The 25,783-nt window shown below is 41.8% G+C and overlaps 1 protein-coding gene across 2 annotated transcripts in view; it reads right to left on the bottom strand.

Annotated features, from left to right (window-relative positions):
- Positions 1–1,771: 1,771 nt before the first annotated feature.
- Positions 1,772–25,783, bottom strand: part of EDA25 (CCAAT-binding factor) — a 144,700-nt gene continuing 120,688 nt past the window's right edge. For both annotated transcript variants that reach the window (XM_087675730.1, XM_087675729.1), the window contains 4 exons: positions 4,299–4,381; positions 3,807–4,202; positions 3,341–3,572; positions 1,772–3,254 (listed from right to left, as the gene is read on the bottom strand). In XM_087675730.1, the coding sequence (XP_087531856.1) occupies positions 2,607–3,254; positions 3,341–3,572; positions 3,807–4,202; positions 4,299–4,381 (1,359 nt within the window). In that variant the 3' untranslated portion in view covers positions 1,772–2,606. The remainder of the gene's footprint in view (positions 3,255–3,340; positions 3,573–3,806; positions 4,203–4,298; positions 4,382–25,783) is intronic.

Here is a 25,783-nt window from a genome sequence, read left to right as displayed (position 1 = left end):
AATGTATCGCAAATTGGTGGGTTTGGTTATGGGAGTAGTGCTCCTCATGTATTGCAAGGCTAGAGAGGGATGATTGTGAGAGGCTAAGAATAGGGTATACTGATACCTACCATACATTCATATGATAATGTGAACTTTTAAAAAGACTTTCTACATCCATCAATATTGTTAATGCTAAAGTCTATTTTATTTCCATGATGTGAGGCTTGCACAACTAAATCAAACTCTCTACTATCTTCCTAAACATATTAGGATCCACTATCTCATCTCGAATATCAACATTCAACTTTACATTTTTCTTCAATAGCATTAAAAGAGACTTATATACCATCATGCTATACTTACATAACATATCCAAGCCCCATTGCCTTTGAGACAATTATATACCACCAATATATTTAATCACATCAATACCAAGAAAACACCTTAGCTCACCCAAATCCTTGATCTCAAACTTTTTGCTTCAAAATGCTCTTGACATTAACAATCGTACTATCAGTACCACCTATAATCATCAAGTTATCTACAAAGGTAAATATGGCAACAAAAACCTATATCATACTTCCTTAAAGTGAGTGATTTGTATCTGAACATAAAAGCCAATGTTGACAATACACTCTTTGATCTTGTTAGACTATGCTCTAGATGCTTGTTTCAATTGATAGCGTATTCTTTAACATGCACATATATGTGGGATGCTCTATATCCTCAGAACCTACTAGCTACTCCATATACACCTCTTCTTGAAAATCTCCACACAAGAAGACATTCTAATTGTTTTTCTTCCAAATCTATTTGTCGTTCTCACAATAATTGCCATTGTACTTTGCATTTTACAAAACACATTCTAAAGGATCCCTGTCAAGTTTGCAAGCATTTTGTCTACAATGCCATTTGCTATTGTTGTGTGACCGCCTTTGAATCTTCAACATTGGACTTGTTTTACCAAATTGAACTTACTTTAGCATTGTAAGTATATACATTGCACATACATATACCCCACACGTTTTTGGTGATATAAGTTGCTTGGTTTATGTTAAGGTACAAGAAATGTTATCCTCAAAGATATCATAATGCAAATCAACATTGAGAAAAAAAGTTAATATATTTAAGTATAAATCTATGAATTGAAAGAAATAAACAAAGATAGCCTAAGTGATCTCAAAAGGTAGAATAACACCAAAGACTAAAAAGATAATTTTGAATGTTTTCGAACATGCCATGGGACAAGTGAGCTCTCAAATATATTAAGATACATGGAGCGAGGACCGAGAGACAAGGCCACCCTTGAGCCACCCCAACCAAATAATATTCCTAGTCCTCATTTGAGAGGGAGCTTGCTATTTGAGAGAGAGAGAGAGAGAGAGAGAGACATGAGGTTTCCTCTGCTCTTTGAACATCTATTATTTCGACTTGCGCATGACACAAACTTGCGACATCCATGTCTAGTGCAACTCATGTTCCTTGTATTTGAGTAATTTAACATGCACATGATTTAAGGAAAGGTAAACAAATCAAATCCTAGAGAGCCCATGGCTACTATTACACGTTCCATCATATATATATATGGCATCTAAATCAGCCCTCTTTGGGCACTAACCAACTAGTCCAAAGGTTCTGTTTTAATCTCAGCGCAGGTGTCGTCTAGCACGGTGCACCCACAATGAATTCAAGCAAAATATCTGCCAAGTTGTCTTTCTTACCGCCACTAAGAAATATTTGGGTACGTTGAGGCAGATCCTAAACACAACTCAAAAGAATCAAAGGACAGTTTTCTTGGAACATTGATGTCAGATTCATAAGAAGAAATTTGGTTACACAGCATCCATCGGCTCCTGGCCAACATATGAATTGGATCTTGTTCAGTAACCAAAAGCGTCCGCATCAAACACTTGAGTTACGTTCTAAGCCTTCCCTTATTCCAATTTGATACAACATGCATCGACACGAACACGTGCCCACCCTAAAAAGGTGCTTTTCTTCCACTTGTCTGTTCATGCCATGGCCTGGTCTCACCAGTTTATCCTAGAAATTGGTTGCAAAACTGGCTCTGCCAGCAAGCGGAGCAGCTCTGAATGCAACCAAGATGAGTGGCTGCTTGTAAATCACTTCAACTGCCCTCCTAAAAGTGGACTAATTCAATTTGAGATGAAGTTGAGATCCAGTCCTTGGCAGTGGTGGTACTAAATTGCTACTATACTACCGCCAATTACTCAATTCCCAATAGTTAGCTAGCTTTTTCAAATCTCTGGTCCAAAACTCCCACTGAGAATCTATGCAAGTAAATTCTTGTGAAATGAATATTGGCAAAGGGATTGAAATCATCTTCCTTCAACCACCAAACTCGGTTTATTTTCAACATTACATGATGACCCTCTTTGTGCCCCATGTCAGCTCTCTTTCATGCACATCCATAGCTTCAAGCACTTTCACAACTTCAGTAAGAGCCATCATGCAGAATTCATATGCCGTCTTTCATTGTCTCCAAGCATGAGACACCGCTACTTGCCAGTTGACAGTTGAGCAAAAGCAAATAGCTAAAGTCGAGCGAGAACCTGTTGGTTTAGCAATTGGTTTTACTCAAACATAGTCATGATGTAGTAAGCTCATTTAGCACGTTTTCTGCTTTTTTTCTTCGGCTCGGCTACCTTTTTGCTCGAGCCGGATGGATTCCTCTCCGTGGCAATGTCCAATTCTTTGTCATCTAACAAATGAGAGAAGTCATCAAAGCTGGCAAATGGTGATTTCTTAGAGTGTTCTGTTCCGGAAATGCTTTTGCTGTTAGCTCGTTTAGAGAGCTTATTTCCATGAGACTGCTTTTTTCCATTAGCATTTAGTAAGACTCCATGCTCTTCCACCTCATTACCTTCAACAATCTCATCATCATCCTCCCTGTTCTCAAGCACATCCGCTGCTTGAGCTGAGCCATCAAGCTCCTCATGCGCCCACTTCCAATCAGATTCATTATCTTCCTCAGAAAAGTCTGACGAGTCCATTTCCATACCCTCCTCTTGCTCTAGCATATCTTCGATTTCATCCTCCTCACTTATGTCACCATCTTCACCGAGATAATCATCTTCATCTGCATCACCTGCTATCACCTCATCACTATCCTTGACTTTCTTTTTCGAACTGCCTTTACGATTCATTCTGGAAGTATAGAACTTATGGAAGACAACATCCTCTGGTGCTATCTCCTTTTCAGATAACTGAAGGAACTCCATACCAATAGGCAAAGTGATGGGCGTTGAAACCTGGTATCCGACAATGAGAGTATGATTGCACATCAGTACCAAAAGTTCCAGTAAACACAGTGGAAACAGTACTGAAAGAACCTCACCTTGCTTGGTGCTGACAAGGATGAACCATGCCAGTCACTGCTTTTTCTTCGAGACTTTGGCTTCTTCTCTGTAAAACGGTCCAAAAACACACCCAGTGCAAGGTCCCGTACAGGATTGCCAGCATAAAGGATGCTAGCTCCAGACAGTAGCGTTTTTGCCATTGTAGACACAGAAGGATGCACATGGAACGACAACGCTGATAATTCCCACCAGCATGCTCTATCTGCATTACTGTAAGAGAAAACGGAATATTATTATCAGGATCTAATCCACCTCAGGGACCTTTAATTCTTCCCAAAAGCCCCTCAGAACGCTGGTTTTTAAGTGTATAATGAAAATACATGCTTCCCCATTATTGAATACATGATACCCATTACACCTGTCACCACATGATAGTATACATGAATCCCATCGTCTTTAATTTGTATACATGCAATGCAGATTGTCAGTGTCTCAAGGACTTACGAAAATGATGGCTCTCGGTGGCGTGCATTATAAGAGCCTTTTCTGGGCCATCTGTCCATGCTACTCAAACTTGTGGATGGGTGTTCCATCTTGGGAGTGCCAGCTCTGGATGGGCTGCCTATATCTGTTGCAGACTTCTTGATAGCAATTTCCTCATCAGCACTGGTGCTGTCATCATCTTCTTCAATGTCAGAAACCTTGCATTTCAAATCTTCACTTTCAGAGCTCGACTCATCTTCAACAGAATGATCTTTCCCGGGGTCCTCAGTGATGCTACTATGATGGGCATCATTAGTTGATCCTAGTATAGTACTATTTGTCAGAGGAAGCTCCTCTCCAATGTCATAGAAATGCTCAGTTTCTTCATCTTCATCTTCAGGCTGAGTCACTGCATTCCTGAAGTCTCAACCAGAACAGTTTTAGTGTATATTTAGAACATATCTTATGTGTAATGAAGACCCTCAGAATAGTAAATGCTTTTACTCGACCTACCAAAGTGTAGGCCTCGACTTGAGAACCTCTGACAAGAGCAACAAACAACCACATGCAAACTGTGCCGGTCCCTGCAATGCAACCTACAAGGAAAACCACAACATAGGCAAAAAGAATGAAATAATCCATTATTTGACATAAGGAGGAAGAAAAAGAATCAGTGAGAAGAAGACTACTGCTGATAAACATTCAAAGTGGACAAGTTACAGATAAGAAAGCTGGAGGAACTCAAACAACTTCATAACAGAGGAGAATGTTGATTTAAAACGAAGGTTTCACTATAGATGCTCCACAATGTACAACTGAAACTAATGAACACAGAGAACCAATTATCATGAGCAAACAGTGGTGATATTGTGACTTTTCCTAAAATACTATTTGTCATCCTAACTGAAAACCAAGGTAAATTCTAAGGCAGAACCCATATGAATTAATCAATAAAGGGGAATAGGCCAATTTCCCAAGCTAGCAGCTCTCCAGGGAGAAAATCTTGTACAACGGGCTTAGTGAAAATCCAGTCAGGATATACTGCCAAAACAGGTAAATAAATGCATGAAAACAATGCCTGAAAACCAAGTGGGAAGAAATACCTTTGTTCCTTCTGCATGCTCTCTGAATCACCATAGAGTCTGTCCAATTGACCTCTATGACTATGAAAATCCTCTGATCAAACCTGCAAAATGCTCTCTGACATAGAGGCAGCCAGCTGATCTACAACCTATTTGCATCTGGCTGTCCAAATCTACCAATGCAATATCGCTAGCAATGAGCTACCATCTATAGCAATGTCCCAATAGAACACTGAATTCCTAAAAAAACGCAAGTCTGGATTACTATTGGCCTATAACCTGAGATAGCATAAGAGATGCTTGCCTTCAATATCCCCCAAAGACTATCCACACAGCCCTCCTCTAGACCTCCTGGGTTGCAAGGACATCACTTAGATGATGTCTTTTGACCCTCTTCTGCCGCCCCACATCTCCAACATGAACTAGGAGTCCTGTACCAAAACCAAGCCAAGTCCCTAATGCTAGGCTTCTGATCAGAGATGCCGTCCATTCTCCTCTACAGCTATATGAGAGAAGGTAAAGTATACCCTATTTTTTGCCACAGAATCAGGAAATGCCCCAAAACATCTATTGGAAGTGCCTGAAACTTAAAACATTTCAGGAAATCCCAGGCCAAACATTTCCTGGGTCCGAAACATCTGTTCTGACATTCATCCCTTCAACAGGGATCTAGAATGCCAAATGAAAGGATTGTGGGACAAACCATAGTTAAGGCCATGATATGGCTATTACCTTACACCACCCCTCTAAAACACACCCCCACTAATGACTCTCCCCCTTAGAATGTCCCTTTCTGTCTCTTTTTATACATTTTACCCTCTTCCCCATTCCTTTGCCACACTCACTCCTTAATGGCATGGCATTTCCATTTCCCTACTCTCACAAAATGCATTCCTGTTTTTGTTCGCTTTCCCTTTCACAGTTTGCCCCAACTATGATATCTACCAAGGGGATGCTGGTGTTGGAGAAGCCTCACTCTGCTCATTTGAATACCCCTTTGCAATCTAGTCATGTAATAAAAAAGGAAAGTACAAGTACCAATACAAAGGGGCAGCATGTGTCTCAAGCTAGCTAAGTCATTGTGCATCCCCCTTTGAGGTAAATATTTAAGTCTCTGTTTTTCGATGTTAGGGGATAACTTCGTGTTGTTCTACATTTTCTGCTCTAAAGAGCAAGTACATTGTAAATACAATGGTTGTTGAACACCCAATTTGGTGGGCTATAGTGCCAAACAATACGGGGGCCACATAAAAGAAGGTGCCAAAATTGTGTGCCTACAAGAAGACACCTCTCATCCTCATCCTTTCAAAACCACCATGAAACTCTCCCATCTCCCACAGAGGTATGGATAATCTCTCCAACTCCCAGAAATGGTCTATGTAGTGGAAATGTCCTTGAGGTCTATAGCATGGCCACATCATGTAGTCCAAATGTATCACGCAATGATACTAGCAATCAACTCCCATATTTGACAGTATCCTCACATATGCTGGCGAACAATGAGAAAAGAGTGGTTCCCTTGAACATCCTCATATATGTATGCTAGGACTCTATCTATGACCCAAGCGACTAGCCCCCCAAGTCACAACCATAGTCTTTGTGGTGCATGAAAGACCATCCTACGAGCTCTCATCCAAACCTCTTCAAATGCAGAAAATTAAAAAGACAGATGTTGTGGCGGTGCCTATACAATGACTCTGGACACCATCTTGCCAAAACCCAAGAATGGATGATTGTCTGCTAACATGTCACTACACTCCATACTTGGGGAATGAAATCCCAGATATGTCTATCAACTAGGCAAGAGATAAAAAGATGAACAAGAGTCTCATCACAAGTATAGAAGACACATACACCACTAGATATCTTTTGACCAAGTAGCATATCCTCTATGGGAAGACTCAAGATAAGATACCTCCTGCTTTCTCAATCACCCACCTCTTATCCTCAACCATCTCTCATGCATGTAACACATTGGCATCTATATTGGCATGTAAGTTCGACAGAGTAGTATGTGAGGGATTTCTTGAAATATGGTCAACCATGCTATAATTTCACTCTTTAAGAGTGATGACCCTTTGGTTTATTGAGCTAAAAAATGCATTATATACTGATTAGCTCTTTATTACAACCCCAAACATGCTTATTACCAAAAGATTTGTTACATGACTACTTTCCTAGAGAATGTGTGTCCCACATGCAAAACCCTAATTTGGGAGAATCCACTTATCTATAAATAGAAACGCTGCCCACCACTCAGCCTAATTCAATTTTGCAGATTGTTGGTGACTATTTTCTTCTATCTACAACCCTTCCCAAGAGATATCTTAGTTGGAGTTTGTTGTTCATCAATTAGTGCTTGCATCTAACCTTTTGCCATCAATTGGCAACAGTTTGCAGCCCCTCATCCTTGTGTTTTCCGCTGGCTTTTGCTGATCTGCCATCAACCAACAATTCCCAGCCTTCTCCCACTGTCTCTTAACCTCATATATTTACTGCTGCACTTTCGGTTGACTGCAACCGCTCTAATCATTCTAGACCTTCAGCTGCTACCCACCGTTCTTGATCCAAACTCTCCAAATCTGCTGTTGCTCCTATTGTACAATTTCGAAGGCTTTCTACTGCATCTCAAGATTCATACACAATACCATACACTCTCCAACTCATACCCTCTGCCTTCGTCCTCTAGTTACACGAGAGTTCCAAGTTTGTTATTCACCTTGCATAATGTGTATGCTGCATCATATGAAGATATGCTAGGGTTTGCATCGAGGAAACACAACATGCATGACTACAACTGAAACATAAAGACTCGGACAATGACAAGCAAAACTCAAACCCTAAACACCAAACGTGAGATGCAAAACTCAAACGCAGAGACAAACACAAAGAGAAGAAACTTTGAAGTGAATGAATGTTCTGAATGAATGCAAGACTGTACTGAATGCTCAAGAGCATAGCAATGGAGTGTTGGAGAGTGATGTCCACCGGAGACAGATCCCAAGAGTTGTGACCACACAAAGGGCACGCAATGGGACATTTATCCATTGTACAAGAGAGTGATAAGCTGAAAGCCCACACCTACAGGAATGTCTCAGAGGATTGACATCACCATGGGAGTAAAACAAGGATGCTTGCTTTCACCTACACTATTTGGACTATGCATAGACGAGGTGTCCAGCTAAATTGATAGGGGAGGTGGAGCTAGAGTGTTAATACTCATACACAATCTCCCTTTCGTACTGATTGATCGAGCCATTCAGCTTAGCCGATCCAGTCGTCCTAGCCCTCGACATAGACACCCTAGCCGTTCAGCTTAGCTGATCCAGATGTCCTATCTGAATGTACTAACTCTAGAGGAGAAGATTTCAAAGAAAGAGACTTTTTGTGAGAAGTCTATGCATGTTTGCCATAAATACAATGATCACAGTACTCAAAATCAACATAACGAAGACAGGGCAAGTAACCCAACCGAGAAAGCACTTTCATTCCTGTTTGACTCATGTGTCCCAACCACTTGGCTACTCGATCACGGCAACAACATGGTCACGCACACTAGATAGCCATTCAGCTTAGCCACAATCCACACAAAGACAAGGAGTACTGATTGATCGAGCCGTTCAGCTTAGCCAATTCAAACATCCAAGGTCTCGACACAGACACCGGCAACACCTTCACAGGCGGATACAGGGGATTATTGCTCGGGCTAGAGCTAGGCCCTCCATACCCACATGAGATTGTACCATTTAGAAGCTCATTGTTACTAGATAGAGCTCTATGTTTTACACAGAGCCATAGTTAGTTTTCTTTCTTTCTTTTTTTGCTTGTGCTACATATTTTGCCGAGATAGTTGTACCATCATACACATGATTGTACCTCATGGTCTCATAGGTCCTTTTGACCTTTTGTAGACCTTAATATCATTTCATTTCATCTCTCTCTCTCTCTCTCTCTCTCTCTCTCTCTCTCTCTCTCTCTCTCTCTCTCTCTCTCTCTGTGAATACTGGATCTAAACATATAGTTTAGCTACATGAACCATACCCAACTTGACCACTCAAGCATCACTATTTAATGCATGAAGTAACTTCATGTGAAGATTGTAATACAATTAAGAAATGATTCCAATCATTTTTTAAGAAACTACCATACATCAACATTGCGGCTTGAGTTATAATTTTTTTGAAATTCTTGTTGGAAAACTTTCAACATCACTTGGATGTATTACATACCTTTTGCACAAATAGAGATCTCACAATGAATCTTGAAAAAACCATAGTCATATTCAACACTTTCGTAGCATGGTTGACCCATCTATCACTTCACATTTGAGGGAGATGCGCTAGAGCATGTGGGAGAATATATACTAATGTAAGGATTTCGGAGCTAAGCGTGAAGGTGCAAAGAGTTGAGAGCAGTAGAGTGAGAGAGTGAGCATGATACTCGATGTTCGGTACAAAGACTAGTGTACCACTTTTAGGGTTTGAATATATATATATAAAGTACATTAAGTGAAGCGTGCATTCACACCCACACACCCGAACTCAGTAAAAAGATACGGTGAGCCTTTATTTCCAACAACCTCCCACCTAAAGGTAACGTGCCTAAAGGTAGAGGAAAGAATCGGCTAAGTCTATGTATGTACAAAGCTGAAAGACACATACTATCCAACCCCTATCATCTAGTGGCAATGAGCAAACTGCTTGGCTGGAAGACCCTTCGTAAGGTCTGCAGTATTATCATATGTATGTAGCTTGACAAGCTCAATGCCCTTGCTATCAAGTACATTCCTGATAAAGTGATACTTCACATGTACGTGCTTTGTCTTTGCATGAAAGACAGGATGCCGTGCTAGCATGATAGTACTCTAACTGTTAGAGTGGAGAATAGGAACCTCTGTAATCCCAAGCTCTCTCACCAGACGTAAAAGCCATAAAGCCTCTTTGCAGGCCTCTGTGGCAGCCACATATTCTGTCTCTATAGTAGACAATGCAACACACTTTTGTAGCCTAGATATCCAAGAGATTGCTCCTCCTGTGAACATGAACACATATCCTGAAGTAGACTTCCTGCAGTCAGGATGGCCAGTATAGTCTGCATCCATGAAACCGACAACAGATGACTTCTGCTTAGATACACAAATCCTTTGTGCCCTAAAGGTATCTCATGATACCTTCACAGCTTCCCAATGCTTTTTGCCAAGATATGTCATGTATCTACTAACCACTCCCACCGCAAATGCAATGGCAGGACGCGTAGCAACAATAACATACATCAAGGTACCAACAGCTGAAACATAGGGTATCTTGGCCATTTCAATCTTTCCATCATCTGATGCAGGGCTGTCATCTACACTAAGTTTCATATATGGAGGCAATGGTACACTGATAGCTTTCCCCCCCTCCATATTGAAATGCTACAGACCTTTTCTAACATACTCCTGCTGTGACAGATAAAAAAGACTCTTTGATCTATCTCTGAGTATACATATGCCAAGAATGTGATTTACCTCACCAAGATCTTTCATATCAAAGCTATTGTGTAGACTCTGCTTCAAGGGGTCCAAGGTGGCATGAACATCCTTGCCTGTGATTAGCATGTCATCTACATTCACTATTTCCAACCATAATTTGCAATCCGAAATTGACTAACTAGTCACCAAAGGCAAGCCCAAATGTGACACAAGTGACCACAGTACACAAGAGTACCAACCAGCAATGAAAATCCCAAGATTGCAAAAATTTCAGAACTGCAAATAGATTTTCAGAATTAAACAATGTTGTTTACTGCAATTCTCAAGCAATCTCTGACACATTTAGAGACCAAGCCATCAGTTACATGTGGAATTTCCAAAATTTTACTGCAATTTCTGCTCCAAAGGCATTCCCAAGCACAAATTTGACAATTTGGATCAAAAGCCCCAAAATTTTAGAGGATAATATGTTCAAATTGCATCAATTCAAGTACCCAAGTGCATATACAAGGCATTTCTTGCACATATTGATGAAATTCTGCAAAAGGTCCAAATTTCTCGGGTCTGGTGTGCACAAGTTTCACTAAAATTGAAGAGATTTCACTGAAATGTGAAAAAGCCGCAAAATTTAATGGGCAAATGTACACCAATTTTGCAATTTGTGAGTTAGATTGTCCACTTCTGCATTAAAGTCCCCAAATCCGGAAAAACCCCCAATTTTCCAAGAGTAGATGTGCACAGATTTGTATTTTGCGCTTGTACGCGCGAACATGCAATAGAGAAGAGAGAGGAAACTGAAAAAAAAAAAACAGATAAAAAAAGCATTGACTGCCCGTTCCATGTCTGTCGCCCATGAACCGTCTGGTCGTCACATCTTGGCACTCACGTCTGCAGCCTGTCGCCGTGTCTCCCTACTGAACTTGATTGCATGTTGCTTGGGCCTGGTCGCCTGCAACATGTCTCTTGCAACCTGCGACCTGTCGACTACTATCCATCGAGCCCGTCTACAGCTCCTCCGACACCTGCTACACCTAAAGCTCTTGCTAGTCTGCGCCTCCTGCTTACCTCTCACGAGGCTTGACGCCTGTCAATGGCTTCAGAAAGCCTTTACAACCTGTGCTCTAATACTAGTTTGTTGTAAGGATTTCGGAGCTAAGTGAAGGTGCCAGAGAGTTGAGAGCAATAGAGTGAGAGAGTGAGCACGACACTTGATGTTCACAATTTGATACAAAGACTAGTGTACCACTTTTAGGTTTTGAACACACACACACATATAAATATACAAGTGAAGGGTGCATTCATACCCACACCCCTGAACTTGGTAAAAAGGCACGATGAGCGTTTATTCCCAACATATACTTAGCAGTCGCTTTCTTTGGCTCAAGATTTCCATTGGGAAGCAACTGAGGCCCAGCTGGCGAGAGCCTATACGACACTAGGGGCCCTTGAGAGTCACTGTATCCACATACAGTTTCAAGAACCTCACACCAAACTATGGTTGTTTGGCACTCTTGTCCCACCTACTCATTTGTATAGAGCTCAAGTTAGGGATTGCAACCTATACCACCAAAGAGGGTGATTGGACCCTCAAACTAACCGAGCTGACACAAAGAGGGTGATTGAGCTCTCTCACAAACCAAACTAATAGAAAGAGAGACCATTATGATGGCTAGGATCACATAGAGAGCACATTGATGATGATGATATTTTGCAAATGAGGATGATATCATGCATGATCAAGAGTAAGTCCTCCAACCCACATTGTGTCATCAAAGCAGAGTTCGGGGAAACACCTATAGTTGTGGAGGCACTCTTTAGAGCAATGACTTTCTTACACAAGATATGGCAGCTTCTACACCACAAATATCCTAGACTAGCATTGACCTCCTCAAGACACCTTGCAGACATAGGCAAGAAAGAATGTTGGTATTCATAGATGGCAACTTGGATGCGCTTACATAAGTTAGACATCAACCACCTTCCGCCCTTTGAATGTAGCTTGGGGACAATCCATTATCCTACACTACCCCTCAGCTGATCTAAGCTAAACCTAGCCATTAGGGCCAACATCTTGAGAGTTGACACACAAAGAACTTGAATCCAACTACCTCTCCCCCTAGGACCGAAGATGGAGATTTATTGGAGCCACTTCATACATTTCTCTAAGAATGGATTTATTGTTGGAGCACAATATCTAGACACACATCTCTCGCATGGTATATGGGCTGCTATTGGACATATGCATCTTCTCCCATCAATTAAGGACAAAGATACGCAAATGGAAAGATATCTAGCAAAGAATAGGATACGCCAACTCTACGATTGAGAGCCAAAGACAGAGGAGCACTACATATGCACATATACAACATAAATGACATTCGGACCAGGCATCATTGCTTGTGTTAGGGCTTTGAGCCTCTCCGCCGCATCATGGAATATGAGGATCAAAGATGTCTAGGGCTTATTCTATTGGAGCTCCAAAGGCACCATAAAGTATTACTACAAGATAAGAGACTAGCTTGCCCAGAGGGACCCATGCAGAGTGCAATGGCAAATCTCTTCCACAAATCACATTACAAAGGTACTATTAGTTTAGCGAGCACAATCTCATCCAACGAGACTATATCTACCACACATTAGGAAGTCGCAAACAGAAACTGCTTTAATTTCAAATGAACTAACACAAAGATGGCTCTATCCACCCCTGCCCTTCCACCATAAAGCTTAGATGGCAATCCAAATAGGCAAAGAGCTTAAGGTAGCTGGAAGAACTTTGCCTAGGTGAAAGATAGATTAGCAATGGCTTTGGAAGGATCTTCCTTTTATAACCTAGGAAGGTAGTTTAGTCGGCTTGTCCGACCATATTATGAACCTCTCCTAGTTAGCCAAGGAATATTCCAAGAAACTTCCACACCCCGCAACTCATTACATTGTGCGTCGAGTTGCTACCAGCCATTTGACATACAAGTCAAGACCCTCACAAATGGCTTCTCCTCATAATCAAGGCCTTACAACTTAGAGCACCATGGATCATCGTTAGCACCTTACGAGGGTGGAGCATTGAGGATATATAAAAACGCCCATACTATGGTTAGATTAGAGCCATCATTCCGAGGCACGAGATACCCTCTACACATCAGCCACAGAGCGGCCTTGGACCATGTTGTCATTAGGATCATGTGTTGACCTGGAGATTTAGACACAAGTTACTACAACTAGATATCTCATACATATAGTTTTTAGACTTGGAGATCCTTAGTGTTAGCCTTGAACTACAATGCTTTTTTTCTTCACTTTCATGACAAGATGACATTGGACAAAAATGTAATCTGGCCTTTTGCAGCAAGGATGCCCCCACCCAGTTCGAGGTCTACATCGATGAGATATCAAATTATGTGGACAGACTTGGAGGGGAGGGGTCCTGCCTGGGGGGGACACTGATACCCATGCTACTATATGCAGATGATATAGTTCTCTCTAGAATGCCAGGGGGACTGCAGCACCACCTAAACGCATTACCAACCTTCTGCTAGGACACGGATCTCATAGTAAACCTAGGGAAAACCAAGATCATGGTATTCAACACATCCACCCAATGGATCCGCCAGTCAGTGCCCCACTTCAAATACGGAGAGGATATAGTTGAGGTGCTCCAAAAATAACTTTACTTCAAAATCACATTCTCAGAGCCGAGACTCACCCTGAGGAAGGCAGCGGCGAACAAACTAACACATGACTACGCTGCCCTAGGATCCATAGAAAGCCAATGTGCATGTCTACAATTTCAAAAACCTCGGATGAAGGTAAGGCTCTTTGATACCTTGGTCACACCAGCACTTGTGTATGGGGTCCCGATATGGAGGTCTAGCCTCTACCATACACAGTGAACCACACAAGATCAGCCATTGCCCGAAGGGGAGGAGAGATACGAAGGATGGGAGCAGATGGAACAACCCCTGGTAATGATGATCTCCCAGCTGATCAGGAGTAAACCATCAATACCACACGAGATCGTGAGGGCAGAATTGGGAGCACCACCTATAGTGGCAAAGGCCCTATCCCAGACCATGACCTTCCTGCATAGGCTTTGGAGCCTACCGCGACACACATACTCTTGGCTTGTACTAGAATCATCCAAACAACTTGCATCGCAAGGAGACACTTCGGAAACAGACAACACCACACTCTCCAAGAGTTCTACAGACCCTTGGCCACCCCCTCTACAACGAGGATTCCAGCCAACCGATCAGTGGCCCCACCTCCAAGAGCCACCTTGGATAGAGCTACAGAGAGAGAGACAACTCGCCGCCCACACCCAGCAGACCCACGCCCCCACAGGAGACATCACCTACAAATACAATAGATACCACAGTGCCAACGGGGAGCCATATCCCGCCGCTTCGGGCTCTCCATGCAAGATAGGCCCATGCGGGACATCTTAAGATAACCACACTCCATGAGCAGTTCCACATTGCACTTGAAGTGCATCTAGATTATATCGAGTCTGTATACCATTTTGTACCTACTCACCTAGTTCACCATAACACTAGATAGTAGCTTTACTGGGACTTGGAAAACTTCCCAAACATTTTGTATGCAACCTTTTGATCTCATAGGCCAACTTGGCCTTTTGTAGACGTTAATAAAATTTTCTTTCTCTTCTCTTCTCTTCTCTTCTCTCTCTCTCTCTCTCTCTCTCTCTCTCTCTCTCTCTCTCTCTCTCTCTCTCTCTCTCTCTCTCTCTCTCTCATAACACGTAATGTAGTGACCGGGAGTCATGAAAATCGAGACAGTCGGTGTTCATTACGCGTGGAGAGATAGAGTGAGAGAGAGCAGTGTAGAGAGTGTACATGATTTATGGGTACAATGACGAGTGTACCTCTTTAGGATTTTAGATAGATATATATCTGTAAGTATAAGTGCTAAGGGTGTGTTCACACCCGAGCACATTAAAAAGCACAAGGGCCTTTATTCCCAACAACCTCCCACCTAAAGGCAATGTGCCTTAACAGGAGAACAAAAAATCAGCTAACTCTAGGTATCTACAAAGCTGAAATACATATATCTATTCAACTTCCATCATCGGTCGATAATGAGCAAACCGCTGTGTTGGAAAACCTCTCGTGAGAAGGTCTGCATGATTATCATCTGTATGCACTTTGACAATCTCAATGCTCTTGCTGTCAAGTACATCTCAAATGGCGTGGTACTTCATCTATATGTGCTTCGTCTCCGCATAAAAGATAGGATTCCGTGCTAGCATGATAGCACTCTGACTGTCACAATGGAGGACAGGTAACTCTGTAATGCCAAGCTCTCCCACCAAACGTGAAAGCCATAAAGCCTCCTTGCATGCCTGAGTGGCAACCACATACTCTGTCTCTATAGTAGACAATGCAACACACTTTTATAGCCTCCAGATCCAAAAGACTGCTCCTCCTGTGAAAGTAAACACATACCTAGAAGTGGACTTTCAACAATCCGCATGATCAACATAGTCTGTATCCATAAACCCAACAATAGATGCCTTCTGCTTTGCAAAGTAGATGCACAACTCATTTCTGCCTTTGAGGTATCTCATAATACCTTTCACTGCTTCCCAATGCTTTTTGCCAGGGTTTTCCATGTATCCGCTAACCACTCCCACTGCAAAGGCAATGTTAGGACGTGTAGCAACCATAGCATACATCAAACTGCCAACAGCTGAAGTATATGGTATCTTGGCCATTTCAGTTTTCTCATCATCAGATGTAGCACTGTCCTCTGCACTGAATTTCACATATGGAGACAATGGAACCCCAATTGTTTTCTTCCCCTCCATATTAAAACGCTGCAAAACTTTGGAGATATACTCTTGTTGAGATAGATAGAGCAATCCTTTTGACCTATCTCTAAGTATTCGCATGTCAAGAATGTGATTTATATCACCAAGATCCTTCATGTCAAAGCTGCCATGAAGACTTTGCTTCAATGAATCCAAGCCATGAGTATTCCTGCCAACAATCAGCATGTCATCAACATACAAAACCAAGATAATCAGGCTGCCATTTGTTGCCTTCTTGGTGTACAAGTAGTGATCCACTTCCCTTCTATGGAAACCTTGAGACTGTATGAATGTATCCAACTTATGATAGCATTCTCTTGGTACTTGTTTCAGCCCATACAAACTGCTTTTGAGTTTACATACCATCCTCTCTTTGCCTTTTTCAACAAACGCTTCAGGCTGCTGCAAATATATGTCTTCATGCAAATCACCATGTAAGAATGCAGTCTTTACATCCATCTGTATGAGCTCCATATCTTCAGCTGCAACCAAGCCTAAAATGGTTCTCAAGGTAGTCATCTTGACTACAGGAGAGAAGATCTCATCAAAGTCAATTCCATGCTCCTGCTTGTACCCCTTTGCAACCAATCTTGCTTTGTACTTTGTCCCAGGTGCTATTTTTCTCTAGAGATTCCATCTCTAACAACATGGCTTTATACCATTTCTTGCTATCATGTCTCTTCATTGTTTCCTTGAAGCAAGACGATTCACCAGAGTCTATCAACATGACATAATCAGCTGCAATATTTGCAACAGGAATGCATCTATCAGGTTATCTAGTAGTCCTAGACGATCTCCTAACCCAATGATCATTCTTTGCTGGCTGTTGAGCATCTTCAACTTGCTGTCCTTGCATTTCAGCTTGCAAATCAGCATTAATAGCTTGTTGTCCTGGCTGTTCCTACACATGTAGTGGCTCATTATCATGGGCAATAGCTAGCTGATCATTTCCAGCATTATTTTCTGCAATTACAGGTTCATTGACAACAGGTATTTGCTTCTGTACAACAGGCACATTTTGTTGTCCAAAAGATATTTCTTCACGGGATACAACCCTAAGAACCTGAGTCTTTTCGGGTTATTTATGCATGCGATCTCCCCAAAAGATAACATCATTGCAGCTTACTACTTTCCTTTTCTCAAGATCCCATAATCTATACCCCATTTCATCCTTGCACCATATCCTAGGAAAATGCATTTACAAGACTTTGGCTCAAGTTTGCTGCATTTTTCTTTCCGAACGTGCATGAAAGCCTCGCAACCAACCACTTTCAGGTGAGCATATGAAGGTGGCTTGCCCAACCAGGCTTCTTGGGAAACTCCCCCTCCCAGACACCTATTTGGTGACCGATTAATCAAGTGTAAGACTGTCATAACAACCTCTGCCCAAAAAACATAAGGTAATGCAGCATGAGACGGCATTGTCCGATTCATACGCTTTGCAACTCCATTTTGGGGATCATTATGAGGGGCACTAAGCTCCCTCTTTATCCCTTTGCTGTCACAAAATGCCTGAAAGGCTTTGGACACATATTCCCCACCATTATTAGAGCGAAGACACTTGATTGTCTTATCAGTTTGATTTTCAGCCAATGCCAAGAAATTTTTGAACTTGTCAAGCACTTCCTTCTTGCTACGAATAGGATAAACCCATACCTTTCGTGTACCATCATCGACAAAGGTGACAAAATATTTATTTCTCCCTAATGATAATCCTGGCATTTGACAAACATTTGAATGTACTAACTCTAGAAGAGAAGATTTCAGCAAAAGAGACTTTCTACGAGACGTCTGTGCATGTTTACCACAAACACAATGATCGCAATGCTTAAAATCGGCATAACGAAGACAAGGCAAGTAACCCAAACAAGAAAGCACTTTCATTCTTGTTTGACTCGTGTGTGCCAACCGGCCATGGCAAAAAGGAACACTTGCCTACTCGGTCACGCCAACAAAATGGTCACACACACTAGATACATGAAGTGGATACAAAGTATCACTCTTGCAACCTCTTGCAATAACTCTAGATCCCTTACAGATCTTCAATTTCCCATCACAAAAGGTGGTATGAAATCCATCATCATCTAGCTGCCTACTGCTAATCAAGCTCTTCTTGAGCTGAGGTACATACCGTACATGTTGAAGTGTGAAGACAGAGCCATGCTGAAACTGCAACTGCACACTGCCAATACCTACAATATCACATGCATAGCTATCCCCAAGATGGACAACACCATGTGAATCCCCTGTATAGACAGAGAACCACTCACGATGAGGGGTGACATGAAAGGAAGCACATGAATGGAGAATCCAAGTATGCATGTCATCATCTATATCTGCAAGTAAAGCATGTGCACCAAAGTGTGAAGAGACCAAAAGGACGTCATCCCCACTGTTACTGTCATGAGTGACTACATTCACCTCTTCAATTTTGACACTGCTCTTCTTCGATTGACCCTCTTTCTTCTCTTCCTTGCTATCATCTGTCTTCTTGCCCTTTTCTTTCTCTTTTTTTTCATTTGTGGCAATCACATTTAAAGTGACCCTTCTTGCCATAATGATGCCATTTAACATCTTTGCCACGTGATTTACTGTGTCCCTTGCTATCATATTTGCATTTCTACTGTGATCTGCCCCTAGTATGCAAAGCATTGGAAGACTTACTGGATGCATTGTTCTGCCGATTCATTTCTTCCATGAGTAGGGCGCTCTCTACATCAGTATACAAAAGAATCGCTTTGCAATTGCTCATAGCAGCCCTGAATGTAGCCCAACTCTCTAGCAGAGTGCAAAGCAAGAACGTAGCCTTAAATTCTTCATCAATCAAGAACTTCAAGGCAACCCGCTGGCTGAAAATAGAGTTAAACTCACTCAAGTGAGTAGACATTGTTGTACCCTCTTTCATACACAAATCCATAAGCTTTTTCAGCCAATACACTTTGCTTGCAACACTCTTCTGTGCATAGAGTTCTTCCAGTCAAGTCGATATAGCATATGCAAAATTCAACCCTTCAATGTTAAACAGCAAGGCATAAACAATTGATAGCTCGATGGTTGAGTGTGCAAGCTCATTTAACTCATCCCAATCTTCTTGTTCCATGTCTGCGGGCTTTGCCCCTTTGGTTTTAATCGGCTTTGCTTGCTTCTTTTGCAATAGGATATTGTAGCATTGTTTTTGCCAACTGCAAAGTTATGTCCTCCTTCAAGCTTCTTTATGTGCATGAGATTATTGCTGTCAATGCTGCCAACCATGATTTTCAGCCCAAATGTGACCAAACAATTCAGCAAATGCAGGCCCAAACTGTCACACAAGTGACCAAGGTACAAAAAGGTACCAACCAGTAATAAAGGACCACGTAGAAGTAGAGATTTCAGATCTGTAATGAAATTTTGAGAAGCACCAAACCATGTGCTACAGCATTCCACAACTGATTACAGCTGTTCCAAGGGCATATACATCTAGCTGCAATTTTTGTTGTATAGGTACCCACGGGCATAAAATTTGACACACACAGTCAAAAGCCCCAAAATTTTGTGCTCAAAGCATCAACCACACATCTGCATTTTCTCTGTCATGCATAAAGCAGGCCAATTTTGACAAAATAGAGCAATTTCAGAAAAACCCCAAAATTTTTCCAAGTGTTGATATCTAAATTGCAAGGAATTAAACCCGCATGTACATAAAATGACCAAATGGTGCACAAATTTTGCCCAAACTGCAAAAGCCCCAAATTGCATGGGGTCCAATGTGCATCAATGTCGAGAAATTGGGTAAATTGCAGCCCAATTTATGCATGTACATGAAAAGCCCCAAATATTGGAGGCAAGATGTCACAAAATTCCTGCGATTTCTAAGACGAATTGTCTTGTCCTGCATAACAGTCCCCAAATCCGAGAAAAGCCCCAAATTTTCAGCCCAAGATTACACAGATTCTAGTGAAATTGACTCATCAAAGAAAAATCTCACTTGCATTTGAGAATCTCCAAAAATTTTCTAAGGTCTACGCATTCAATGTCTGCAATTTCTGGTCCAGAGAATACTACAATGTGTGTCGGGCACAAATTCGGGAAAACCCCCAAATTTCAAGACAGATTTGCACTATGTGCTTGTAGGTCTAAACATCCAATAACGAGAAGGAGGGGCAAAGCGAGTTTCAAGAAAAAATTCATTTTGAAAGAAAAGTATGATAGATTCGTTGACCCGTTCGACTGTGCCGCCATGCATGTCATCAGCATCGTGCAGCTCACCTCCAGTCTCGTCGGGTGGTCGCCATTTGGTCGCCCCATCCTGACATATTCGTCATAGCCCTGTTGCTCACCACGCACCCTTGTTGCCCACTGTATCCTGTCCGACTGGCAACACGTCAACTGCCTGACCCATCACACACCTACGCGTGATCAGCTGCTTGTGAGCTATCACCTATTGGACACGCCTGCTTGTCGATTGGTCTCGTTAGGCAAGCTACATTTGCCTGCAGCCCGTTAAGTTTGCCGACTGTTGCCCGCCAACGACCCCTGCTCGTACCTGATTGCCTACTGATGACTAGTGCCAACTCCGGAAAGCATGCACAACCTGCGAGCTTGTGACAACTCTTGCTCGTCGAGTCCACCTGGGACTCTCGCAACACCTGAGCTGTCTCTTATCCCCTTTGATACCAGTTTGTAGTGATCGAGAGGCACGAAGATCGAGACAGTCGGTGTTCATTACGTGCGGAGAGACCGAGTGTGAGAGAGAGCAGAGTAGAGAGTGTGCACGATTTGTGGGTACAATGACAAGTGTACCTCTTTAGGTTTTTGGATAGATATATATATGTAAGTACAAGTAGTTTGTTCACACCCAAGCACGTGCACCTTTATTCCCAACATGTAATTATATTAATATGTGTCTATATGCACGTGCGCACTATAATTAGCATACCCCAAATTGACTCATGGTTCCAGCGCAAGAAATCACCTTACAAAAAGCTAATGAGAGATGCAAAGCATGGCACCCACAGCCAAGAAATGATTCTATAAAAGATTACAACTATCTTCTATACACATGTAATGATGTTTGCTATAGTAACACTCTTAAGAGTATAGCACTTCCGTTTTATCCAAGTTTTTCTTTTCCTTTAGTCTATATGGCAAGATGCCACCTCCCAACGATGTTAATGTGATCTCTGTATTGGAAATTGAACTAGCAATGGAAGAGAGAGAAACAAGAGAGTACGAACAAACACTAGAGTAGACACTGTGAGCTGAAAACAATAGATTATACTTGTTGAACTAAAAGTGATTGAGTGAAAGTACAACCTTAGGTCTTAGGTAGCCCAAAACCCTAACTTAATTGAAGTTAGCTAGCTCTAGAACTCTAAATGTAGTGACATAACTTATTAACTTAGTTGTGTTCACACTACAAACCAACCATGGTAACTACAAAACGCATTTCATTGGCACTGAAACGCGAAACATGTGAAATGCCATTCCCGACCCTCAAGACGCTAAAATGTTGTCTCGTTACGAATAGGTCTAGCAGAATGCACTTGCATGTCAGGGGACATCCCGGTTCATATCTTCAACAAGGGGATGTTGTCCCCCCATTCCGAGTGCGGGCGTAGTTGTCCAAGATGAACTATCGAGGGATGGCCACTCACTATTGGGCAGTCCCATTTCTCGCCTTACCACCCCTCCCTTTCTGCGCGCTCTTGCCCTATCTTGTCCGTCACTTACCTGCCCGACACGCCCTATTGTCTATGTATCTACATGCCTACTTGCTGCTAGTGGACTGTCACATCCTACCGTCCGTTTACCGTCCTCCAGTCTACTCATCACCCTTAACCCTACCTTTTGCCCCTGTGATTCAGGCTTCAGCAAGCTTTTTTTTTCTGCAGGCTATGACAAGTCTTTGCTCTGCCTTGCCTCGCCAACACCCCGCACCTGAAAACCAGGTTTAATCAACATAGCATCCCCTCTCTACATGGCTTCTTCGTAAGCAGCTCGTCATACAGACGCTCTAATACATGGTCATGGTGGGACAAGGTAAATGTCGAACACCCATCGAGCGAAGGCAGATTGCACCCTTGGCCATGCAAGTTATGTTCTTATCAACATAGGAGCAACGCAAATAAAGTAAGGTCTCAATTATTGCACAAGCCAAGATATGAGCCATAGTTGTATCCGTCTCTTCTTTTATCATTGGTTCACAACTTCTCTAAACAGTAGTTTAGTATCTAGTGGTCAAGGACAAAGGCATTGATGAGATACATGAATTGAATCCAAATGGTGTGGATGCTACACTTGCTAGTTGAGATGAAGGTCAAGATCCACGAGTTCTTGTTGCTATGGTTGTTGCAAGCGTAGTTGGATCAACCGCCACTCGTGTAGGTCTCAATGCAAATAGAGCCTCTTGAGTAGCCACACAGTCGCAAAACTACCTTCTCTTCTCTCGCGTGAAATTGGGGCAAAACTACATATCTACAACCACATTGCCTTTCATGCATCCATGTTTTGACAAATTGACATTTTGAGTTTTTACTATTCACTTGTTTATCATGTTATCATGACACTTATCATATTATCATTTATGATTTTATGTCCATAAGTCCAAGTACTTTAGGGTGATGTTGAAGAAGGTTGGAGAGTATGGGACTAACTACATGCCTCCCTCTTCTCAAACTTTACGCACTACCTTGCTTAAGAACGAGAAGCGTATTACGGAGCAAGCTACAACAAACATAAAGAGAGATTTGGAGAAGAATCGTGTCATACTCATTGCTGATGGATGGAGTAACATAAGAAAGAGATCTATCCATGGTATGTGGCTTATTCACGAGGGGAGATGTATTTTATGTCATCCCATGATGCTTCAGGGACTGGGAAGTTTGCAGATCTACTTGCAACTAGGTGGATATCTACCATTGACATTGTTGTGTCACATCTTGTGGTTGGATTTGTGGCTGATGGTGATCCCACAAAAAGAGCGGACAATAGGTGCGGACAATAGGTGCCATGGTTCAAGGGTTGTACAAGCACATCACATTATCTTACTCCATGGCACATTGCTTGAAAAACATTTTGAAGGATATTGGTGAGTTAGATTGGGTTCAACTAGTATTAGATGATACAAATCAAATTGTGACTTTTATTTTGAATCGCCAATTTCTTCACTATGAGTTCACAAAAAGGTCAAGAAAGATGTTATTAAAAGACTCTGACACATACTTTGCGGATAACTTCTTGATGTTGGAACACCTCAAAGAGTTCATGGGTGCAATGAGACAGTTATTTGTCACTGATGAGTCTAGTACTTCGCCATTAGCAACCACTACCATGGATATGTTATGTAGGAAAAAGGCAGAGAGCAATGACTTGTTGAGACCTGTTGATGCAAAAAGAATTAATGAAATGGTCCATCCTATTGTATACTTGTTGAGACTTCTTGATGGCATGCAACTATGTATTGGCAAAGTGTACGAGGCAATGGATAGGATGATCAAAAAGCTAGAAGATTTGGTATACCTGATGTAGAGAAATCTGAAGAGATACATGATCTATGTATTGGAAGGTGGAATACATATAGTTCACCTTTGCATTCAGCTACCTTTTGTGTGTGGACCCTGAGCTTCATGGCAAGACTCAAGAAAATGATACAGATGTGAATCTACATTGGACGCTTATTTCAGACCACATGGTGTTTGATATGGATAGCAAGCGTAAGATCAAAGATCAGCTTGCTATGTACAAGAGAAAATAAGGCTCTTATAGCTGTGATGATGCTCAATTGGACCATCGCAAAGTTAGGGCATCTTTGTGGTGGGAGGACTTTGGATCAAATGGGCTAGAGTTAAAGAAGTTAGCTATCTATACCTTGAGTCAAATAGTAAGCTCCTCTTGTTTGAAGCAATTATGGAGCATCTATAGTCATATTGCCTCAAAGAAAAGGAATCATCTTGGAGTGAAAAAGACAAATGACTTGGTATTAGTGCTAACTTGAGGACGCTTTGCAAAAGTGTTACATCACAGGCTGACCTATTTACCCAGTGGGAGATGGAGCAAGAGGAGCATGCTTGTTTTATGGAGACTATATCTGGCACCCATGATAATAAGGCTTGCATTTTGAGAGTTGCTGTCACAACTCTATAGAAACAGAATTTGTATCCTTTTTCATTAATTTGTCTATATAATGATTTATTAAATTTGTTTTCTTTGCACTAATTAGATATAAAGAAAAGTGCATTGAAGCTGGCCACTGATGAGTGGTCACAGATTATGGTGGACCCACACGGTGGGTTAGAGAAAAGATAGTTCACACTTCCACCTATATGGCCCGATTGGGCGCCTGTGACCAGAACTCACGCATATCAGAGTTAGACTCGCACACAGAAAGGATTGATGCCTTGAAGTGTGGGCTAGATCCGCCAGAACAGACAGTTACAATCAACAAGATGGCATGATCATGAAATACTTGTACAATGTGCATGTGTGGGCTGAAAGCTTGAAATGCACATTTCTTTGCATAGGAAAGTCACATGAAGATTCTGATACCGTTTTTGCGATGTACACGGAAAAAGCTTTCATATGACACCCATATTGGGGGGGTCCCTAAATTTTAGGAGCCTCGAATTAGCCTAAAAATGCTAGTCCTAAAAAATAGGGATGTCATTCTAAAAATAGTAAATTCTGTACTCTGACTGTGCTTACTAAATTTGGTTGTTTCTATTCTTGACAGTATTCAGCCCAAAAATGAAGGCCATAGAGAAGAGACAAGTGTCAAGACACTTGTCACACAAGTTTCCAAGTGTCCCACCACTTGTCACATCTCATGACATGTGGCTCGACACTTGTCTTGTGCTATTCCACTTTCCCCTTTTGTACTAGCTCTTACCTCTCCTATAAATAAGAGCTCGTTTTTCTTCATTCAGCATCATTTTTCTTTACTATAAACTCATGTACAGCACCCACAGATAGCCAGAAACTGGCCCCATCCATCCCCATCATCATCCCCCACTTCTCCATTATCAAATTCCTCCATATTCCCTCTTCTATCACTGCTGTTTTACAGGACAGCAAGCTTGTAAATTCATTACAGCACCTCCTCCTTGAGCTCTTTCTTCCATTTTAGCAACAAGAAGCAAGCCCTATCCATGTACTGCTGATCAACGATGGAGAAAGGCTGATTCCCCCTTTTTCTTCTCTCATATTGTAAAGAAATCAGTTCTTATCATTGCATAATAGATAATGCATATGTGTTTCTACATCTTTGCATAATCTTGTGAGAGAGAATTACTTCTCCTCACTCTCAGGTTGATTGTAACTGAGCTCTTCCCTTAGAAACTCTTGTTGAGCAGAAATACTTTTTTTTTTTTCCCGCGGGGGGGGGGGGGGGGGGGGGGGGGGGGGGGGGGGTTTTTGGGGATGCCCATCTTCAATTCTCAATCTTGTCTCCATTACTTTTACATTTTCATGGCTATAATTTTGTGAGTAATTTTCATTTTCAGCTTTAAGTGTTCATTCTCTTTTATATTAAATCTCGAAAACAAGCGAAAATCATAATTGTTAAGCATACTACGTTGTTCGGGGCGTTTACAGTTGCAAATGCTCATTTTGCTAATGATAATGATGATGCCCTCTAAATTTGGGC

The sequence above is a fragment of the Lygodium microphyllum genome, chromosome 4 (genome assembly GCF_053477565.2).
Source record: "Lygodium microphyllum isolate KBCC chromosome 4, Lygodium_microphyllum_v1.1.10, whole genome shotgun sequence".
Taxonomy (NCBI): Eukaryota; Viridiplantae; Streptophyta; class Polypodiopsida; order Schizaeales; family Lygodiaceae; genus Lygodium; species Lygodium microphyllum.
The sequence above is the reverse complement of the archived record's forward strand: the minus strand, read 5'-3'. Positions and strand labels throughout refer to the sequence as shown.